This window comes from Abramis brama (assembly GCF_963993115.1).
Source record: "Abramis brama genome assembly, chromosome: 5".
Lineage (NCBI taxonomy): Eukaryota > Metazoa > Chordata > Actinopteri > Cypriniformes > Leuciscidae > Abramis > Abramis brama.
The window spans coordinates 34,907,895-34,929,274 of record NC_139967.1 but is presented as its reverse complement, the minus strand read 5'-3'; the positions used below and the strand labels follow the sequence as shown (position 1 = coordinate 34,929,274).

General features: G+C 38.2%; 2 protein-coding genes across 2 annotated transcripts in view; both read left to right on the top strand.

Annotated features, from left to right (window-relative positions):
• Positions 1 to 21,380, top strand: part of ppil3 (peptidylprolyl isomerase (cyclophilin)-like 3) — a 359,195-nt gene that overhangs the window by 364 nt on the left and 337,451 nt on the right. The gene's annotated exons all lie outside the window — the stretch shown is intronic.
• qsox2 (quiescin Q6 sulfhydryl oxidase 2) lies at positions 1,073 to 20,878 on the top strand. The gene is made up of 12 exons (XM_084114833.1): positions 1,073 to 1,423; positions 6,061 to 6,161; positions 8,595 to 8,643; positions 8,755 to 8,860; positions 9,038 to 9,128; positions 15,863 to 16,008; positions 16,100 to 16,243; positions 16,646 to 16,775; positions 16,899 to 17,021; positions 17,204 to 17,354; positions 17,592 to 17,780; positions 18,903 to 20,878. The coding sequence occupies exons 1-12, from the start codon at positions 1,189 to 1,191 to the stop codon at positions 19,412 to 19,414; spliced, it is 1,977 nt and encodes a 658-aa protein (XP_083970959.1). The 5' UTR covers positions 1,073 to 1,188; the 3' UTR covers positions 19,415 to 20,878.

Below are 21,380 nucleotides of genomic sequence, written 5' to 3'. Positions count from 1 at the left end.
ATTCCGCCATCGCGTCTGTTATAGAAGATATCGACAGCGCATTAATTTGAAAAGAGGAACAGAGAACCGCGATCAAGGCATTTGTCGATCGGAAAGATGAATGAAGAACATAGGCTACGTCACTTACTCCATTGCTGTGATTGGTTGTAGGTCTATCCAATTGAGTGCAGAGGCATTTTCCTTCCTGGTTCGGTTGAAACACGCCCCATAATAATAATAATCACAGCCCAATGGAGCAGTATCAGACTCATATTTTGACTAGAATCTGAGTATGACGACATCAGGCTAATGATCATTTGATGTTTTCACATACGTTTTGTAGAATTTAATTCAAATAAGTGAGCTAAGTGAGTGGATAACATCAACTTTTGGTTCCAAAAACGGAGGTAACTTTCAGGGTATAGTAGCTTGTTTTAATAGTGCTTTATATATAGATATAACAATATATATATAATATTGTTTGCAATCTGTCACGCCACTGGAGCCTCATCAAAGGTGAACACCTCTGAAGTAAACTAACCCTGGCTGGAACAGAACCTGCTCCGGAGCAGTTATGTTCAAAGAGTAAGTTGCTATGGCTACACATACCCTGAAAGTTACCTCCGTTTTTGGAACCGAAAGTTGAGGTTATCCAGTTTCTGGAATACCCCCCTCGATGGCCTTTTTTGTGTAAATAAACTAATTCTGCTGTAACTGAGATCATTTGCTCCTCTTCCCTTGTCTGCACTGACAAGATGTGACATGAACCTATTTTTTTTTTATTTTTTTTTTTGAGATTTATTTACTCTCTTTAATCATTCCTCTAATCATTTTATTGATTTACAAAAAAAATCTATTTGTTTCAGTACCTTATACAATCAAGTTGAAATGTATTTCATTCTTAGCAACATTTGTGGTGAATGTTTAAAAAAAAAAAATCATATAAATAGCTTATTTTTGCTTTCATTAGACTAGATGCTACCATCATAATTCAGTCAACGGCGCCCCACATGTTATGCGTCGACCATACGCAGATAGGATGCGCAAGATAAGCGTCTGCGTTCTCGTAGCGCAGTGACAAAGCTCTAGAAGACTCACGTCTCCACTAAATGTAGTCATCCAGGGGGAGCGAGCAGAATCACTCCGAATGTAGAGAATTCATTTATGTGTGTGGCTTCAAATTGAACGGCGTTTCCTCCATCGCCTCAAATGGCTGTTGCGTTCTGCGTTAAGATCAGTATTCTGATGGGGCTGCTTTTCGGACAGGTTCAGCCAGCTCGATTGTACACTGAAGAGGACCCAGTGGTTATACTGAGCAGCGACAGCCTGAAGCAGTCCGTGTTCAACTCCTCCAGCGCCTGGCTGCTTCAGTTCTACTCGTCGTGGTGTGGCCACTGTATCCAGTACTCGCCTACATGGAAAGCACTGGCCGGCGACGTGAAGGGTAGGTGGATTTGGATCCTCTTCCTGTTTATGCACTCTTTTGAGGAAGAACACAGTATCGAGGCATTCACTTGGAGTGAATAACGTTAGTATTGACCATAGACTGTGGTATTGACAGAGTTAATTTGGGATGATCACCCTTACTGTGGAGGTGGTACCATATGGTAGTACCATGGTACTTTTTATATATTCCGTGGCAACGTGATTGATAACTATATTGAATTATCCAAGAATACCATGGTACTATCAAGGTACTGTCAGTAGACGTGGTATTGCAAGGCGTTTATTTATATAGCACATTTCATACACCATGGCAATTCAAAGTGCTTGAATTGGACATTGTCATGATGGATGTCCAAACATGGAACTGCCACGATTCATTTCCAGAATCAGAGTATTGACATAGTAGGCTATACTTGTTTGTATACTTGTTATTTTGGTTTTCCTCCTGATAGAGCTGTGTGTCTTGTTCTACCACAACTAGGCTATCCTATGATGATACTATTTCCTTGTACATTGTCACGTGTGTTTTAATGAGGCTCACGGTGTTTTTGTGCATTTGGCCTTAAGTACACACATGGAAAGTCGATAATCCCTGGTTTGTTTACACCTGCATGTAAATCCACAGGTGTTGCTGACTGTTATCTGTATTTGTCACTGCGACCAAGGCCTTCATTTTAACCCACAACACACAATCTTATTAGATACATGTCTCCAGGTGTACAATATATTTACTTTAAGTGATGTTTTAATATTCAACAATATTTGATCAAACAATTATTGATCTGCCTGCATTGACACCAATATATGAGAACTGAACTGAGCTTCACTGTTTTCTCCAGAGTGGCTATATACATATATAAATTAACTAAATTTATAACAACAAAAATGAATCATCACTGAACTTACTTAAGCTGGACTATGATGCTATTTTCTTCTTGAACTGCTGTACAGGAGAAACAAACTTTGTTGCATTATTTTTCTGTTATCACTGTAAAGGTGCTTTGAAACTATCTGTATTGTAAAAGCGCTATATAAATACAGGTGACTTGACTTAAAGTCACCATTAAATCATGTGACCATTCTTAGTCTTTATGGAATATTGCAGAATTTGTTATAAATTATGTGTGACAGTGCACATCATATTCTAAAAATTAATGTGCCCTCCTAATCTTTAATCCAAGTAACTTCTCATCCCTCTTGCAACATCTCTTCTCTGATTACGATCCAGTCAATTCCTGATGGACAAAAATTACGTCTCACCCTACAATTTTTCTTGTTCGAGAAGACATTTCACTCGGCTATACGTCACAATAGAGAAGAAAAAACAATTGCAACTTCCGTTTCATGCCGACTTTAACTTTTTTTTTTATCACTGAAAGGGAATCCTGCAAGCACTTTACTATTTTTAAATTAGTTGTTATAGGGACCGATAAATGCAAGTGCAGATCATCCCACTGACTGTTTTGATCAAATAAAATAAACAGTTTTTACTAAACAATTAAACAGGTTTTATGCATGTACTTTATGATAGTTTTTCTAAAATAAAAAACAAAAGAAAATGAAATCTAGGATTAAATTGCCTTTCTTACAGGATTGCAGTGTATCGCAATATATCGTATTGTAACCCCTGTGTCGTGATGCGTATCGTATCGCCAGCGACATCTTGGCGATACACAGCCCTTAGAAGTAGAAGAACCCATCTTTTAGAAGTTTGAATATTCCAGTGCTTGTTCATTGTAACTGCATAAAAAGAGTGATGATTATATTTATTCAGTTTTTCCCCTTTAGTGTTAGATGAAAGACTATACAGGTTATTCACAATATTGTTAATACTGCAGGTAGAAAGCTATGCACGTTTGTAATGACATGAGGGTCAGTAAGTGATGACAGAATTTTCAATTTCAGGTGAACTAATCTTTTAATTAGTCTTGCAGTATAACAGACGCAAGTACAAATTCTCTCAATATGAGATCATACAACTGCATGATAATTATACAATAATTAAAAATAAATAATCAAAAGTTAGAAACATGTTTAAAAAGTCAAACCACAAAGTTTGTGTTTGTGCAGGAACTGCAGGTGGTTTGTGAGTTTATCAAAAGCTAAGCTAATCATTAGTTAAATCACACAAATTTAAAATAAAATAAAATATAACATCTACCAAAATGATTAAATCTTTAATTTTTTTACATGCATGTCATGATGTGACCAGTAACCAACATCCGAGAACATGAATGTGATGTGGGGTACTTCAAGCGCAAAATGTCAACCACCCTAATATACAAATAACATTAGTGGTTTTAAGGTTCTGATATTTTGCATGATCTAAAAACAAGAACTCAACACATGTAACCCTACCAAAAGTTTCCTGCTGATGAATTTGATTTTAGAGGTTTAGACCACTCAGACCCAAATATTTGAGTGCTTCTCTTAGCAGCTCTGGTTGGATGAATGAATGAGGCATTTATATAGCACTTTCATATCTACTGTACACCCAAAGCACTTTACAATCATATCAGGGATTGTGGATGGGGAGAGCCCACCTCTATCAAGCTGTGGCTTCCAAAGCCATTCTGAATAAATAATGAGATTAGCATTAACTCTCAGACCTTCTCAGAGCTACAAGACCAGCCTAATTGCTAATAAAACTGCTTAGACAGTAGCGCTGTCTGCCGTGCTCTGAGCTAAAGGACTGATGGTGTTCTGGAGGAAGCCACTTGTGTTGGGTGCAGTGAAGGATGACGGCAATTGAAAGGTCACTGTAGACTGACACATTCAATCTAAATAAGGGCGAATGCATTTAAGACCTTGTCGCAAAGATGCTAAAAGTGGTAGAGCTGTGAAATTAGGGAGGGTCAGTTCTCTCTCCCAGCTTCAGCGGTCTCTCTCACTGGTGTTTGCTGCTAAAAATGACTAAAATAACGTTGCTGGAAATTATTTTAAGAATTACCAGAGTACTGTTGACTCACAAATATATGTGTCATTATCATATCATACGGTATATATGTTCTGGAATGCCATGCCTTGCTTTTCTTCTCCAGTGGACTGGGAAAAAGGCCTAGATGATTGTGGCCTTTGGATGACTAACGTTGCAAGGACAAGTCTTCTGTTGAATGCTTTCAGTCTGCCTTTGTTGGCACAAGCTGTCGGCTGGGTGGCTCGCGAGTGGCCGCCTACCAGCTGTTACCTTCACAATGAGGGTCAGATGTCCCTATTGTGAGGACGCAACCCCGCTGTGCATTCCCCCACACATCCTAAAACCCACAGTGTCCCACCCTCAGGTGAAGAATAGAGGGATAAAGTGCTCCCGGCTGTCCCTCCTCTCTCTCATCCAAACATTTTTAAAAAAAGCTGCTTTCATCACACCCCATCTGTTTCATCTCGGAGACAGGTTTTACAGCTGTTCAGAGTTTATGAGTTTGCATTGAAAACAAACCACCTGGCTCCAGAAACTCTGTATGCAGTGTATAAAATCTTGCTTTGAGGGTGTAAGACTATATTTCATCTCACAAAGTTTTAGTGAGAGACTTAGTATCTACGTTTCTGATGTCAGATTTCAAAACCCCGTTATGCATGAAATGATTTTAGGCTTCCTGCCAGAGTTCCTGTCCACTTAGGCTATCTGGCAGCTGTTCTGGGTGCCAATACCGATAAGACATTTTAGCGTGGACATCAGCATGTGTTATACAACACAAACAAGTAACATAACTAGGCTCAAGTCTCTACAAACGCTCATTTACCTCTTTGCATTGCAGCTGTATGCCTTTATTTCTGTTTAATAATGTTCTTTTTAGACATTTCATTCAAGTATTGATATCATTTGGTGCTTTATCACTCATATTAATTGGTCACACTTTATATTGTATCTTTAACTACTACATACTTGCATAAAACATTTTCATATTGTGTTGCACTTTTGATGCTATTGAGGTGGGATACGGGTAAGGTTAGGGGCAGGTTTCATGGTATGGGTATGGTTAAGTTTAAGGGTGGGTTAAAGTGTAAGGGAAGCATCAACAGTGTAATTATAGATGTAATTACAGAAATTAATTTATAGCTGTAAGTACAATGTAAAAACGTGTATGTACACAATAAGTGCATTGTATCAAATGGTTAATTTAAATGTTAGTAAATATTAGTTAAAGACACTTAATATAAAATATGAATATTTGATTTTGGTGATAGTTCACCCCAAAAATAAAAATTCTGTCATTATTTACTAACTCTCATGTCTTTCCAGCCCCCTAAATCATTTGTTGAAGATATTTTTTAATGACAGAGAGTTTTCTGTCCCTCCATTGAAAGTCCTTTTCACCAAAACTTTGACGTTTCAAAAAGTTCAGAAGGTTAACTGTGATATGTTTATATGTGAATAAAAGCATACATTTAATTTGTTCATCATATAAAGTGATTGGGTATCTTTAGAAGATTTGGATTAAACCGCTCGATTCATATGGATTACTTTTATGATCTTTTTATGAACTTCTTGTTGTCAGATTTGGTGGAGGGACAGTCTTATGGGTTTGGAACAACATGAGGGTGAGCTAGTAATTGACGACGACATGTTTGGGTTAACTATATCTTTAGGTTTATATGTGTTTTTGAAATATGTGACCTGTCTCTCTACTCTCATAGACTGGGCACAGGCCATTCGTATTGGAGTTCTGGATTGTGCTCATGAGAAGAACTTCGACATCTGTAAGGAGTTTGGAATCCACTTCTACCCCACTTTCAGAGTATGTTTGTGCAAATTGTGCTATTTATTCGTTCAACAGATTAAACCTATACAATAAATCTGAGTCTTAACTAGGGGCTTGGGATATTGCCAAAATCATTTTAAAGGCCCCCTGAAATCAAAATTTAATATTTTAGCTTTTAGTATGAATAGTTTAACCTTAAGGTTATGAATAAGCTGGTGTGTTCCAAAACAATGACAAAATTTGCATTTAGGAGATATAAGCATTCAAAACTTAGTCTCTCACTTCCGCTAAAATGGATCACAGATTTTTATGACATCACAGCGGAGTTCAGCTGCTCATCACATCTTCTGTCCAATCAAATGCTCTCTAGAATCTAACGTATCATCAGCGCTTGGATTCGGTTCCAGGGTGCTGTCAAGTATGACTTTCAGTCTGTGAGGTACACTAAACGCTATTGGATATTTGAAAAGGGGGAGGGGCCATTCAATATGTCCTGCCTTAGCTTCCTGTTTCAGTCGAAATTACCTCAACACATCATACAAAGCTGCGCGTTCCAAGGCACCTCAGTGGGCCTTTAAAAAAGAATCTAAACTGGGTCATTGAATCATTCACTCACCCGATTTGTTTAAAAACACTAACTCATTCAGTTAAGTGTGTTGCTCAGAGATGCACAGCAGTTCTGCTGTGATTTCTTTGGCGAAATAGAGCAAAAATAGACGATACTGGCAATATTGTGTCAGAAATGTAACTCACAATATTAACTTCTTGTGTGACTCGATAATGTCAGCTGACACATCATTAAAACAACAATTGTGATATTATTGTAGACCAGGGGTATTCAATTAAAGTTCCAAGAGGTTCGGTCTCTATATTTACTTCCCAGTGTAGATCCAGATAATACTTTTTTGGAACAGTTATACTTTTCCATCAAGGCAGCCGTAGTACTTTGTAAAAAACAAACAAACAAACATAAACTCTCATAATAGTCATTAAAGATGAGAATCTTGGACCCAGAGAACCAAAACAGTGATGTCTAAGAATTTTTACCAACAATTTACCCAAAAAAGTAAATATTTCGCCCAACTGGATATGAATATAAAAAGGCTAGATCAGATGTTTTAACAGGCTATTTTTTTATTTTACATTTAGACACCTTTGTCTATGCCACGTAGAAGGCCATGGGACTGAGAAAACTGGGTTTACCTCTTAAGAAAAGAAAAGACCATTTTTATATTTTGCTCAAAGCAATAAACTACTAAAACAAACAATGTGCATAATCTAATAATCAAAACTCTCATCATGAGGACAAAACAATGTTAACTAATAATTTAAACGTTTTTTTTCCTTCCCTTGCCGTCTCTAAATAATTTGCCAAATTCTAACATCGTTTTTTATGAAATGCATGCTGATTAATAATACTAAATGTATGAAAAAAGACGCCACACATTAACTTGTCTCAAACCTGGTTTAGTTAAACGGTCAGAGTCATTTGTGTGGCAATAATTGTATTTGCTGCATTCTCGTTTTCTGCTACTTTTGTTAAAATAACCGCGTCGTCTGCAGCTCATAGCGAGGGAGCAAGAGAAGCAATGCACACGGAGCGGAAAGGGCTTGAATGAAGCACTTTTGGCTCTAGATAAAAATATTATAGATACAGCTCCTAAAGATCATTACCATAAACAACCATGAGTGCTTGTGTGTGGAAAAATCTGCTGTTTTTACAAGCTGCTCACTTTAATCTGGTGAACCAAGGTCCGGGTGGAACCAGGGTCTGCCATTTGAATAACGCTGTTTTAGGTGGTACTACACACATAGTCCTAACAAAGCTTGTTTTTTATTTTGTGGCATTATGCTGGGTAGCTCCGCCCATAGTGAAATCTCATTGGCTCAAACTTCTGCTATACATTCAACATAAGCAGCTCATAAATTAAGGATGTTACAATAGTCTCCTAGTCAAGTTTTCTAACAACATACTAGTAAATTAGAGAGGTGACTAAATTTTTTTTTATTTATTTTTTTATTTGAAATGAGATGGTCATTTTATTAGCGTGCTGACAGATTCTGTGCTTTAGCTGTCAGACAGTTAGCAGAGTACAAAACCTTTCAGAACTGTTGCATCTATTATATTTGTTTATTAAATGCAGCATGTTCCTTATACTGTTTATTCAATGTCCTGTCGCAATCTCTGCATTTTAAAATGATGTCAAGTTAACTTAACAAAACAAGATTCCTGCCTTCTGTTCTGTTTTGTTGTGCTCTTTTCTAGCTGTTGAACACTATAACACGTCTTATCTATGTCTGATTGAGGTCAGGTAAACCTGAAACCAGGGTAACCATACAAATGTATTATTACACCCTTATCAAATTTCCAAATTGCCAGAAACATGCCTGGTTTTGAAATGGACACACATAGGACATGTTGTTTTTGTACTTTTCATTTAAGAATAATGTTGTCTTTTTCTTTTTTAGTATTTTAAGGCACATGATACCACAAATGATTTGGGGAAGACATATCGAGGTGGGTTTCATAATTTTTGCTCTGATTATAATTGAAATTATTGTTTCAGTGATTATTATTATTGTGGATTTAACTTGCATTTCTGATTTTGTTTTATTTGTGTACTGTTAGGGGCTGACAGAGAGCTGCAGACAGTGAGGCAGTTGATGGTGAACTTCCTCCAAAACCACACTAGACAAAACTGGCCTGTGGGCTGCCCACCCCTTGACCCTGTCAGGTGCCCAAATCTACAATATTACCTCCTATTGTTTACATGTTCATTTCCATCTGCGTTTAAAATTTAACATGTTCTGCTTCAAGAGGGACGTTTAGAGATGTTTGTTTAGTTTCTAGACATAAATGCAATGTGTCTCAGTTTCCTATTTAAAAATATTGAGTTTGTCATATGTTGCAGGTCTGAGGACATCCTGTCCTTAATGGGGAAGAAAACGGAGCTCTATACTGCAGTTATAGTTGAGGAAGGAGACTCTTATATAGGGAGAGAGGTATGAAAAACAGATAAAACAAAACGTTTTTGTAGGAAAGCAGTATAAGTATCAGATGTCATCATTTACTCACCCATATGTCATTCCACACTAATGTAATTTTTATTGGCTGATATTACTTTCATTTCAATTTTCATTTCAAGCATGATGTGTATATGTTTTTTTATTGTAGCAGGCATAAAATTATACATAAGAATTATACTGCGGCACTTGAGGGCAAATTGTTGTTGTAAGCATTCACGGCTTCAGATGACACATGCCTTAATTCAGATGTGTATGCCATTTTGTTTTATTGATACTAAATGTGTATGAACTGTAATGTGCCCATTTCAGGGTAAGTATTGTGTTTCAGCTGAATCGCTGTACAGCAGTAATGCAAAATCATGGTTTAGTTTCTCAGGGAATGCATGAACTGAGTCTTTGAAACATTGAACCCTCATTCTGCTTACTGGTTGTAAGTGGTGTGACTGATGTTTTTTTAGTGACAAAAGAACTCTTTATGCCTTTCTTTTGTAGGTTATAATAAATTATGATCCAGTGTTTCCCACAGGATTTTATGAGACTATGGGGGCTCACATAAAAATATAATGTTGTACATTTTAAAGTTAAATTCCTCAGTCTGGTGCACTTTGAGAGTTCAGCTCCGACCCATGTTCAGTGTGCAAATTGAATGAAGAAACAATTCTGTGCATCGACTTGTACTTGAACTTTAACGGGGACTCGATCTTCTTTTTAGTTGTGATATTGTTTCTCAGTCATCCTTACATTCACACTGATGTTTTAGGAAGCCAAACAATTAGAATATAATAGTAATAATTAGTATTATTATTTTTTATTATTATTATTATTATTATTCGTATGACAGTAATAGCCTATATATTATTAAATCTGTGAAAACAGGTTTACAAACGCGCCTCATAAATCTAGTGAAACGCTGTAATCAGCTGTCCACAAAATGTTGGAAATTATGCAAATATTAAAAATAATGCGTAACTTGTACCCGCTACAATTCCAAATGCACGCTAAACTCACAGCACGTGCAGATATGGAGTTCACTGCATTGCGTGAGCAAAGTGCACACTTCCCAGTGCAAACACACTGTAAATACTTATTTAATTAAATCAAAGTCTTTTGTGATTTGATAAGGGCACAAAGCCATATCACGCGTCACACCTTCGATTTATTTCATTTGACAGAGACTTTGCCAAAGCAATGGTGCAAAAAAATGTTGGAGACCTTTTATGGTATTATGAGAAGTTTTAATATATTTTGTGAAATTGTGGCGGCACAGAGAAGACTATGGTGGGCCGCCAGAGTCTAGGTAGTTAATGGGAAACACTCATGATCTTTCACAATGTAAATTCTTATTTGTAATTTTACAGTATGGTGCAATGGGGTTTAAAGGAGAACTCGGTAACTCTAGCGAACTCTAGTCACTTCTTTGCTGATTTTCCCTTTTGTTGTCGCATGTTTTCCCCACGAGCTCCCCCTACAGCTGTGGGGGGGCGTATATTTCACAACACAGTCGTAAAAAACTCACTTGCGGCGGCCTCCTCCCCCTCTCTACCGCTGCTCATGTGCGTTTGTTATGATCGGAGCAAGCCAACTGTATCGCGTGGAGCTATGTCTACCGAGGTGGGTAATCTGGTAATACATCATACATGCGTGTGTGTTTATGTCGAATTGCCGTAAAGCAATTTGTGTTTCGCGCTCGTTCTCGTTCTAGTTCTCGCTTCTCACGAGACTTCCAATTTCTATCTTGCCGGGACGGTAGTGAACAAGTTGCAAGGTTGGTTTTCCGCCTGGGAACGCTGGGGGGAGCGGGGAAAGTCACCAACATCACCAGAACAGGTTGTTTAACCATCCAAATGATTTCTAGACAGTTTTATTAAGTTAAAAAAGTTACCAAGTTCTCCTTTAAAACAGGTATAAATGAGGCAAGGGGCAATTTGAAAAATAAATACGAATATGGTGATTGTTGTTAGCCTCCAGTTTCCATGATCTGTGCACCATTATTTCAAATCAGTATGATTTGTGTGAGAAACAAATATAAATTTCATCCTGTCGATTTCTTCAATATTATCAAAAGTGGCACATTAATGATACACAACAGAACCAAAGTCTTGTGTAGCTCAAATGGTAGAGCATGCCACTATCAAATTCCCAGATTAATGTTCAAGGAAATAAGTTCTCCTAACATGAATGGACCAGATCAGACCTAGTGGAAGCAAGATTTTTAGTGAAAAATCACAGAAATGTAGATTGTTCCCTTTCTGTCAGTCATGTTCGACGTTAGGTCATTACTGACATTAGGGTTCTTACTTCGGAGCCTCTGAGTTTTACAAAATTGGCCAGTGGAATTTTCATGCCTAGCCACTCCCCCGGACAAACGGGTATAAGAGATGGTGGCCTGCATACACTCATTAGATTTTTGCTTCAGAGCTGAGTGGTTGCTGACAGTGATTACTCTTCCAATCGCTCAAAGAGCTTAAAAAGAGGAGAATCTCTCTTGCTGGAAACCCTATGGCATTAAATGCAGCGGTCCCCCCACACTTGCCCAGCAGTTCAAGGCAGTCCAAAAGCAGATGGAGGCCATCAAACACATCATGCCCCGGCATGATACTAACGCCACCAGGATGCCGAGGCCTGGCCCCCAGTCTGCTGGTCTCCGAGTGCGTCCCACTGTGGCTTCTACACCTGTTCCGGCACAGCCAGAAGCTTTAGTTTAACCCTTATGCACTGTTTGTTTTTAATGTAAACTCAGGATGTTGGGGTCCAGAGACCCCAGGCAATAAAATGTGATATTTTTTTATTTTATTTTTTAAACAAATGTAATATCACTCACTTTGATTTTCCTCTACATTTGTGCAGTGTTTTGGGGATTAAAGGTATTTTTTTTTTTACATTTTATATAAATAACTTATTTTTTTTAAAGTTGTTTTTTATTAAAAAAACAACTCTTTGTGTAAAATTCACTTTAAAAAAAAGATCCACATTTCTTATTGTCATTCATGGACAATATGACATGGTTTAATTGAAGATTGCTGCCATCAACTGAGAACAAACACTTTTAAATTTAAAATAACATGGAATTTCAACTTCAGCCAGTAGATGGCTTCAAAGCATTACTCAGTGGTATACATTGTATACATCTTTTCACTTTTCACACGTTTTTTTTATTTTTATTTAGATTTATGTTGACATTATAAAATAATTTCTATGACAATAAAAAATGACTCTTTTTTTCAAAGTTTAGCTTTTATTTGTACTGAAGTATCATTGCCACTTAACTTCTATATATATTTTTTCTATATTCTGTGTTGTGGCTGATTTATTTATTTATTTATTTATTTTAATATTTGACAAATATAAAAAAGTATATATTTTTCTCCATTTATCCTCCATTTATTTTTATTTTTTATTTAAAATGTATTTATATAAATAAATAAATAAAAAAAAAAACGCAAATTCCCCCAACACTGCATAAATGTAGAGTAAAAACATTACTAAAGTAAGAGATATTACAGTTGTTTTTAAAAAATGACATTAAATTATGATACAAGATCACATTTTATTGTCTGGACCCCGAAACATCCTGAGTGTGACTTTTTTTTTTTCACGCTAACATACAACCAGATATCATTCAAGATATCAACATCAAGTGTCAGTTTCAGCAAATGTCATTTGGGGTAAAAACAAAAGACCCTGAATAGCGCCTCAGGGTTTAAAGAGTTCATTTCCATTGACCAGCGGTACCCAAACTTTCAATTTCCTCGTCTCCTTCTCGCTGCCCCTTCGCGGGTATGTCAGTTGTCCCACTGGTGCCGCTCACACGGAGCCTGGCTAGCGCTTCCCAGCCCATCCAGCTGGCTCATTTGGACAATCAGACTCGGCTACGCAATCCAGTTCGCCAGGCATCCCCCAGGTTCAGCAGCGTCCTATTTAACTCTGTGGCAGGCAAAGATGCCCTTGTCCTGCGAGCGAAGATTGCGGTCCTGTTGGCAAATGACGCATATAGCCTGTCCCTCCAGCCAAGCTGAAGTCAGGGTTTTACAGCCCTTACTTCATCGTACCCAAGAAAGCTGGTGGGTTAAAGCCGTTCTTGGATCTGAGTCTTGAATTGTATCCTTCACAAGTTCCTGTTCAAGATGTTAATGCAGAAGCGCATGCTCACATGCGTCCGCCCCCAAGATTGGTTTGCAGTGATTGTCCTGAAGGACACATACATCCACGTCTCGATTTTGCCTCGACACAGACGTTTCTTTAATTTGCTTTCGAGGGTTTAGGCGTACCAGTACAAGGTCCTCCCCTTTGGGCTGTCCCTGTCTCCCCACATCTTTACCAAAGTTGTGGAGGCTGCCCTTGTCCCTTTAAGGGTAGTGGGCATTCGCATTCTTAATTATCTCAACAACTTGCTCATTCAAGCTCACTCTTAAAGGAGCTGTATGTAAGATTGTGGCCAAAACTGGTACTGCAATCACTTTCAAATTACTGTAGAGCGGTGTATCCCCTCCCCCTCCCCCCTGACTCGAGGTTGCCAGATAGGCTGCAGGATCCAGCACAAACGTTTGTAGCTGCAGCTGTGGTAACTAGAGCAGAGCTGGCAACCCGGATGCCGAAACACTACTGACTTCGTGATTGGTAGATAGGTGGAGGGTGGCGCTTCAGGCCAAAACACAACATGACAACATCAACATCAGTTGAGGGCTGCAACTTCAACTTTTAAATGACAATATCCTGGCCGGACTACTGTTGTCAGTGAAATAAGTATTTGAAATGAACATGATTTCTTAATGTCTAGTGACATATCAGGGCCATTTTATGATTAATTGAAATACATTTCTTACATACAGCTCCTTTAAGATTTGTTGTGCAAACACAGGAACCTGGTGCTCAGGACTCAGTGCCCCCCTTGTGCAGAACATCTCTTTTCTCGGAATGGAGTTGGGGTCGGTCAATATGACGGCACGTCTCACGAATGAGTGCGCATAGTCAGTGCTGAACTGCCTGAATACGTTCAGGGGGAAGACAACGATTCTGCTGAAACAATTTAAGAGGCTCCTGGGGCATATGGCATCCACAGCCGCAGTAACGCCGCTTGGTTTGATGCAAATGAGACTGAACTGCTGAACGCACTAGCTGCACAGCCAAGTCCCGAGATGCGCCACAGCACACATTGTGTGACCATCACACCAATCTGTCGCTGAACTTTCAGCCCTTGGTGTCAGACCTTGCTTTTCTACAGGCCGAAGTGCCCTTAGAACAAGTGTCCAGGCACGTTGTTGTCGCAATGAATGCCTCCAGAATTGGCTGGGGAGCTGTATGCAGTGGGCACACAGCCCCGGGCTCCTGGACAGGACCTCGACTGCAGTGGCATATCAATTGCTTGGAGTTGCTGGCAGTGCTGCTCGCCCTGCGCCGGTTTTGGCCAAACCTTTCAAGGTAGGACCTACCGCAGAGATTCGTCCATATGTAGCGCTGCCCTGTGGGTCAGTCCATATGTGTATATTCCACATGTACCTCCCTATGAGTAGGATGCCTCTCTTTTCACCCGGACTAGGCACACTTCCCCAGTGTGAAAAAAGTGTAAAATGAGCTGAAGCACTCTTTTCCATCAAGAAGGACTGTTCGGCTTACATGGGGCATTGGGAATGTTACGATTGGGCGAGGCCATTTTGTTACTGCCACGCTACAGCTTGCCAGCATCTGCTTTGCTGACACGTGTAACGCAGTTCAGTAGTTGTGTCACTTTATATAGGGACCTCTAATGTCAGCATCGACATAATGTCGAACGTGACCGATAGAAAGGGAACATCTCGGTTACTGTCGTAACCCTCATTCCCTGATGGAGGTAACAAAGGCATTATGTCCCTCCTGCCACAACCTTGAACTACCCGCTGAATGGCCGGAACACCATCTCTGGATGCAGGCCGCCATCTTATTTATCCATATGTCTGGGGGAGTGGCTAGGTATGCAAATTCCACTTGCCAATTTCATTGGCCTTTTTTTGTAAAACTCAGAGGTAATAGGGGCTCCCAAGTAAGACCCCTAATGTCAGTATCTCCGTTCACTCCATCAAAGGAACGAGCGTTACGTCAGTAACCGAGAGTTTTATTTTACACAAAGCTATTGTATCGGTTTAGAAAATATGCACACCACTTTTAAGGTAAATTTTTGTCCTTTTTGGAGCTTGATTGTTGTAGTCTAATTTTGCTGTATGAGTCTTAAACTTATTTAAATTTTGGTTAACACTTTACAATAAGGTCTCATTTGTTAACATTAGTTAATGCATTATCTAACATGAACTAACAACTAACATGAACTTAAAAATATAGTAGTAAATGTTGAGATTAACATTAAGTTTAATAAATGCTGTAGGAGTATTGTTCATTTTTAGTTAACTAATTCAGTTAATGTCAACAAATGAAACTTTATTGTAAAGTGTTACCAAGTTTTATTTTTATGATATAATTCACATTCTACAAAAAAACCCCACTAAAACCATGCTGTGTTTGAGACAGAGTGGAACGCAGAAAATGAAGTATACCCATGCCTTTAGACAATTCAATAAACCAAACTTCTTTTGTGTACCATGGAAAAAGGAAAATAACATAGGTTTTGAACGATGAGTGGGTGAGTAGATGATGATCTAAATGATCCCTTTAGGCATAATTAGTGATGCAGCTAGAATTGTAATGCTCTAATTTAATGCTTTATCTTTTTTTTTAACTAGGTAATTTTGGACCTAATGCCATATGAGGGTATAGCAGTGAAGAGAGCTCTGAGCTCAGACAAACTTCTAATGGAGAAACTAGGGATTAGTTCAGTTCCCTCAGCATACCTCTTCCATCCCAACGGCACACACACTGTGATGAATGTGTACGTTAACGACCTCTGCTAAATTCATTGTTGTCTACCAAATAGAAGCCCTGTATATGCACAGTTGATATATTTTTGCTTGTGTTAACAGTCAGAAGAGGCTACGCTTTTTCTTCTCCTCCTTCCTAAAACTCCTCCCTGGAGTCCACAGGATGCAGTCCACCTCATCCCTGCAGCGTCCTCAGCCTGGAAATAATGGGCAGGGAACCCAGGTGGAGTGGAAAGAGTTTAAAAAGTGAGGTTTTTTTTAATATAGATACTACGGTTAAAAAATTTGGGGTCAGTAAGATTTGTTTTTGTTTTTTATTTAAGAAATTAAAGGATGCATTAAATTAATCAAAAGTAACAGTAAAAACAAAAAAAACAGTTATTTTAAATTGTGATAATATTTCACAATATTACTGTTTTTACTGTATTTAAGTAAATGCAGAGTAGTTGAGCCTGAGAGACTTCCTTCAAAAACATTTTTAAATCTTACCGACCCCAAACTTTTGACCAGTAGTGTATATTTGCAGTAAAATGTTAAGTAGTCCAAATGTCTGAAGTTTAACAGTTGAAATGAATGCCCACAAACTTTTTACAAGCTGTTGATTTAATTTTAAGTAAGACGAGGTAACCAGTATTAATATTTCTTCAGGTCTAAGGTATACATGGCAGATCTGGAGTCTGGCTTACATTATCTACTGAGGGTTGAACTGGCCACCCACAAGACCTTAGAAGGAGAAGAACTAAAAACCTTCAAGGACTTTATAACAGTTGTTGCCAAGGTAGTGTTTTAACACAAACACAACTTTTTCTGTGTGCTAGAGCTGTCTTCTCACACTGAAATTGTTTTCATTAGAGCTATAAAATTTACAGGGTTGTATCTTACTTGGCCCCTTTGATTTTAGTTATTTCCAGGTCGCCAGTCTGTGGTGAAACTTCTTGAGACGTTGTTAGAATGGCTAGTCAGTTTACCTTTGGAGAAGATCCCCTATGACGCTATTCTTGACCTAGTTAACAACAAAATGAGGGTAAGAGTGTCACCCATTAAACAACTTGTTCATTGTCAGACCACTGCTGCTTCTGCTATTAAAAGCTCAATATACCTCATAAAGTCTCTTTACCTGATGACGTGTATGTTTTTTTTGTATGTGACAGGAGCATAAATCAGTTTGTTGGTGGTTTTAATGTGCTCTGTTTGTATCATTCTCAGATATCGGGCCTGTACCTAAGTGAGCAAGTGCAGTGGGTTGGATGCCAGGGTAGTAGTGTGGCACTAAGAGGATATCCCTGCTCCCTCTGGACACTGTTTCACGTTTTGAGTGTGCAAGCTGCCAACCGACCTGACGCTTTAGCCAACACTGGTATGAGCAGGGAAATCCCTTCCTCTATCAACCAGAAACATATTGGAGATCTCATCAGTTGTAATTGTGATTGTAGATAAGTAAATTGAAGCTAAGTTTTAAGTATACATTTTGCTGTAATATAAGCATATTGTCACTGTTTGTGCCTGTGGCAAGCAGAACAGTCATCTGGTAAATGTTTTCTATTAGTTCATTTTTCTACATTGCTACAATTAATTTAAACCTACCTCCTCTCAGGGTTTGAGGATGATCCCTTGGCAGTGCTTCAAACCATGCGGCGCTACATTGGGACCTTCTTTGGTTGCCAGGAGTGTGGGAAGCATTTTGAAGAGATGGCTCAGGAGTCTCTGAACCAGGTCAAGTCTGTTGATGAGGCAGTACTGTGGCTGTGGAGAAAGCACAACCAGGTTAATGCAAGACTGACAGGTAAGACAGAAAGGTATTTAAAGTAAAATGACTGTATTACAAAATGTGGGTGCATTTAGGTTCTTGCTTCATCTCATGGGTGACATAGTATATACACTACTGATTAAAACATGTTTTTTTTATTTATTTTTTTAAAAGAAAATAATACTTTTATTCAGTAAGGATGCATTCAATTGAATAAAAGTGACTGTAAAGACATAATGTTACAAAATATTTCTGCATAAATAAATACTGTACTGAAGGAAAAAGAGAAAAATGGGTAGGATTAAAGAAAGAACAATATAGAGAAAAAGAAAAATATGAAAGAAGAAGCAGGGCAAGAAAAAAATTGATAAAAAGACAGGCAGAAAGAAAGGAACAAAATAAGACATGAAGAGTGAAAGAAAGGAGGACTGGAAGAAAAGGAAAGAGTCCAGAAAGGTGAAAGAAAGTAATACAGGAAAAGGAAAGTGAAGGGGAATACAGAATGAAATCAGGATTTGATGGAAAAGAACAGGAAGAAGGGAAATAAAATATATGTAGGTAATAAAGACAAAAAGGAAGGATGAAAAAGAAGCACAGAAAGAAAAGTAAAGGAAGAAAGAATGATTAGGACTGGAAAGAAAAATAACAAAAAGTAAGAAAGGAAAAAAGACATGAGAAATGTAGAGAAAGCATGTCTGGAAGCAAGAAAAAGAGAAATGACGTGAAGGAAGAAAAGGCAAAGGGAATAGAAAGGAGGGAAGACGAGAAGAAAGAAAGTAGAACAGAAAGGAAAGAAAAGAGACAGAAAGGAGAAAAGAGAGAAAAAAAGAAATAATTACCATGATGAAGGAATGAAAAATGGAAAGGAAGAAAGAAAGAATAAAATTAAGACTGGATGGGGGGAAAAAGGAAAACGGACATGAAGGGAGAAAGCTAGAAGAATGGGAAGCAACATAAGAAAAGAAAGAAAGAAAGAAAGAAAGAAAGAAAGAAAGAAAGAAAGAAAGAAAGGAAAAGGGAAGAAAGAGAAAAGGCAAAAGAAGAAAAAGGACAAATTACATTAAGTACCAGAAGGGAGGAATAAAAAGGAAAGAAAGGAAAGAAAGAATGACACATGAAACCACGTCACCCTCACAGTTGATTGCACTCTTTATGCAGGCTCAATGAGCGAGGACCCCATGTTTCCTAAGACTCAGTGGCCTACTCCTGATCTCTGTCCCACATGCCATGAGGAGCAAGATGGGATTCACGTCTGGGATGAACAGATGGTCCTGGCTTTCCTCAAACAACACTACGGTGCTTCCAACATCTCCCCAAAATACTCCAGCAGCAGCCAACCAGAGCCAGGCCCTCCGGCTCTTGACAAACCCAAAGCCATAACCAAACCTAAAAGCAACATTCACCTCAACCAGAACCTAAAACCTTCTCCTGAGAATGTTCCTACACATCAGAAGAGGACTGGTATCAATGATGCGGAAGAGAAACACTCTGGTGTCCAGATAGAAGCCAGACCAGGGATGACGTTCCTGGGTCTGGGATTCTCCAGCGTGGACATGAGTCTCTGCGTGCTGCTCTACGCCATCTCCTGCGTCTTTCTCATGTTCATGTTCTTCTTCTTCCGCTTTCGCTCAAAGAGATGGAAAGGCAGAAACTACCGGCCTTACGTATAGTGGCGGAATACTGAGATGGAAAACTGTGAATAAGGTGCCAAGTGATGAAGGAGACTTTTAATTTATTTGATTATTTTAATTTTTAGGGGGTGGGGTGAGCGTTGTTGTTGTTGATGTTTTTATGACGCATTTTGTAATAAACAACTTGTCTAATGATTGACGAAAGCTCTGCTCAGGCCTAGTTGTGTAAACAAGGTGTTATCGAGGATTTCTCAACCCTAAACAGAGAGGATTATTTAACATGAGAAGCTATTTTATTACAGTAAAAAGGAATAACCTAGGTCAAAATATATTTTTATGGAATATTCTACATTATTTATCTAGATTTTTATTGAAATAATATATCCTAAGTTAGTTTCTCATAGGGTATATATTGCTCTCTTTGAATGTCACTCTGTCCCCATATTTCTAATTGATGGTCCAAAAACACTTGAGAAACTTGATTTATTCTGTCACTCAAGGTCGCTAGCTGAGAAGCCAGTGAAACATAACACTGCCAGTCAATGACCAGTGGAAAAACCCTCGGTTTTGTTACTCTCATGGTCCATTGAAATCTGTTATATAGGCTGCTTGAACTGTTTTTGTTTTTTTTTAACTCTGCATGTGAAGTTACAAGAAGAGCTACAGTGGCACATTATTATTATTATTGACTTGAAAAGGTGGCTTAATTCCAATTTTTTCAAAAAAATCTTTTTAAATCTGGTTGAAAAGCTTCATAAGTGGTTTATCGGTGTAACTCTGCAGCAAGGGATTTAAAATATCAATTGAAACAGTTGAAACTTTTTTTTATTATTATTATTCTGTAGATTGCAGGGACACATTTGAACTGGAACTTACATTTTAAAAAAAACTGGTCCAAGACACTGTAACAATTTATGCATTTTGTTGTAGAGCTCCTAGAATATGTTGAACCCTAAGGGAAAAGATTATTATAATGTATTCAGAGGATTCCTGATCACAGACCATTCATTGTTCAACATATATATCGCTACAGCAGTATCTGGATTCAAAGTTCAAAATTAAAATGTGTTGATATTGTGAACTTTTTTATCGTTTAATCAGCATTTGATTTGTGGACTGATTTGAGGTAATGTGTTCAGCTCATGATTTTACTATCTATCGAAGCAGTGTTAATGGAGACCTGAGGCAAAATATTTATGAAGCATATTATTAAAAAATGTTCTGTGTTGTGACAGTATGTGCACATGGCCTTATAAGCTACTCCAAATGAATGGCTATTAATTACATTGTGTTACATTGTGTTTTACCATTATTATTTCATTACGTTTTTTTTTGTTATTACTTCCTGTACTTTTAAGAATTATATTTTTATGTAAAGATTTTTTTTTTGGGGGGGGGGGGGGGGGGGGGGGTATTCTGTATATATGTAGTTTGTCCTTACAGGGGAGTTGTATAAAGAAGTTGTCTTTCAAATAAAAATGTGTAATTCCTGAGTTTATAACTACTTTTCTGCTACATGGGGTGTAAAACATCAGGTGTAAATGTTTCATTTTGAGAGCAGCAATTCTTAAATGATCATTTTCCAGGAGAACAGTTGAATGTGCCATTCTGAGAACACAGTGTAACTGCAACTTAAAGTCTAAGCACATTGATAGGTCATTCAAGTTTTCTATTGCTGTAAGTCTGTGTCTACCCTCTAGGAGGCAGTATGGAGTCTCCCTTTCTCCACCAGCTCAGACTGCAGTCTGTTCTCCCCAGGGACATCATACATGTGACCATACTAACACTGTCCATTACTAGAGCTCCAGCTGTCAACTTAACAGATGTCTGCACAGGCATTCTTGTTTCCAAATGTAAACTATCTTACTATGTTCATCTCTTCAGAGTGGAAGAGGACGTTTTCCTCAATGACTGTGTGCATTTCACACTGGAAACAAAAGTTTGAGGGCAGTTTCTTCAAGAGACAAGTTAATGTGTCACGTTTTGCTTTTTTCCAGGCTGACAC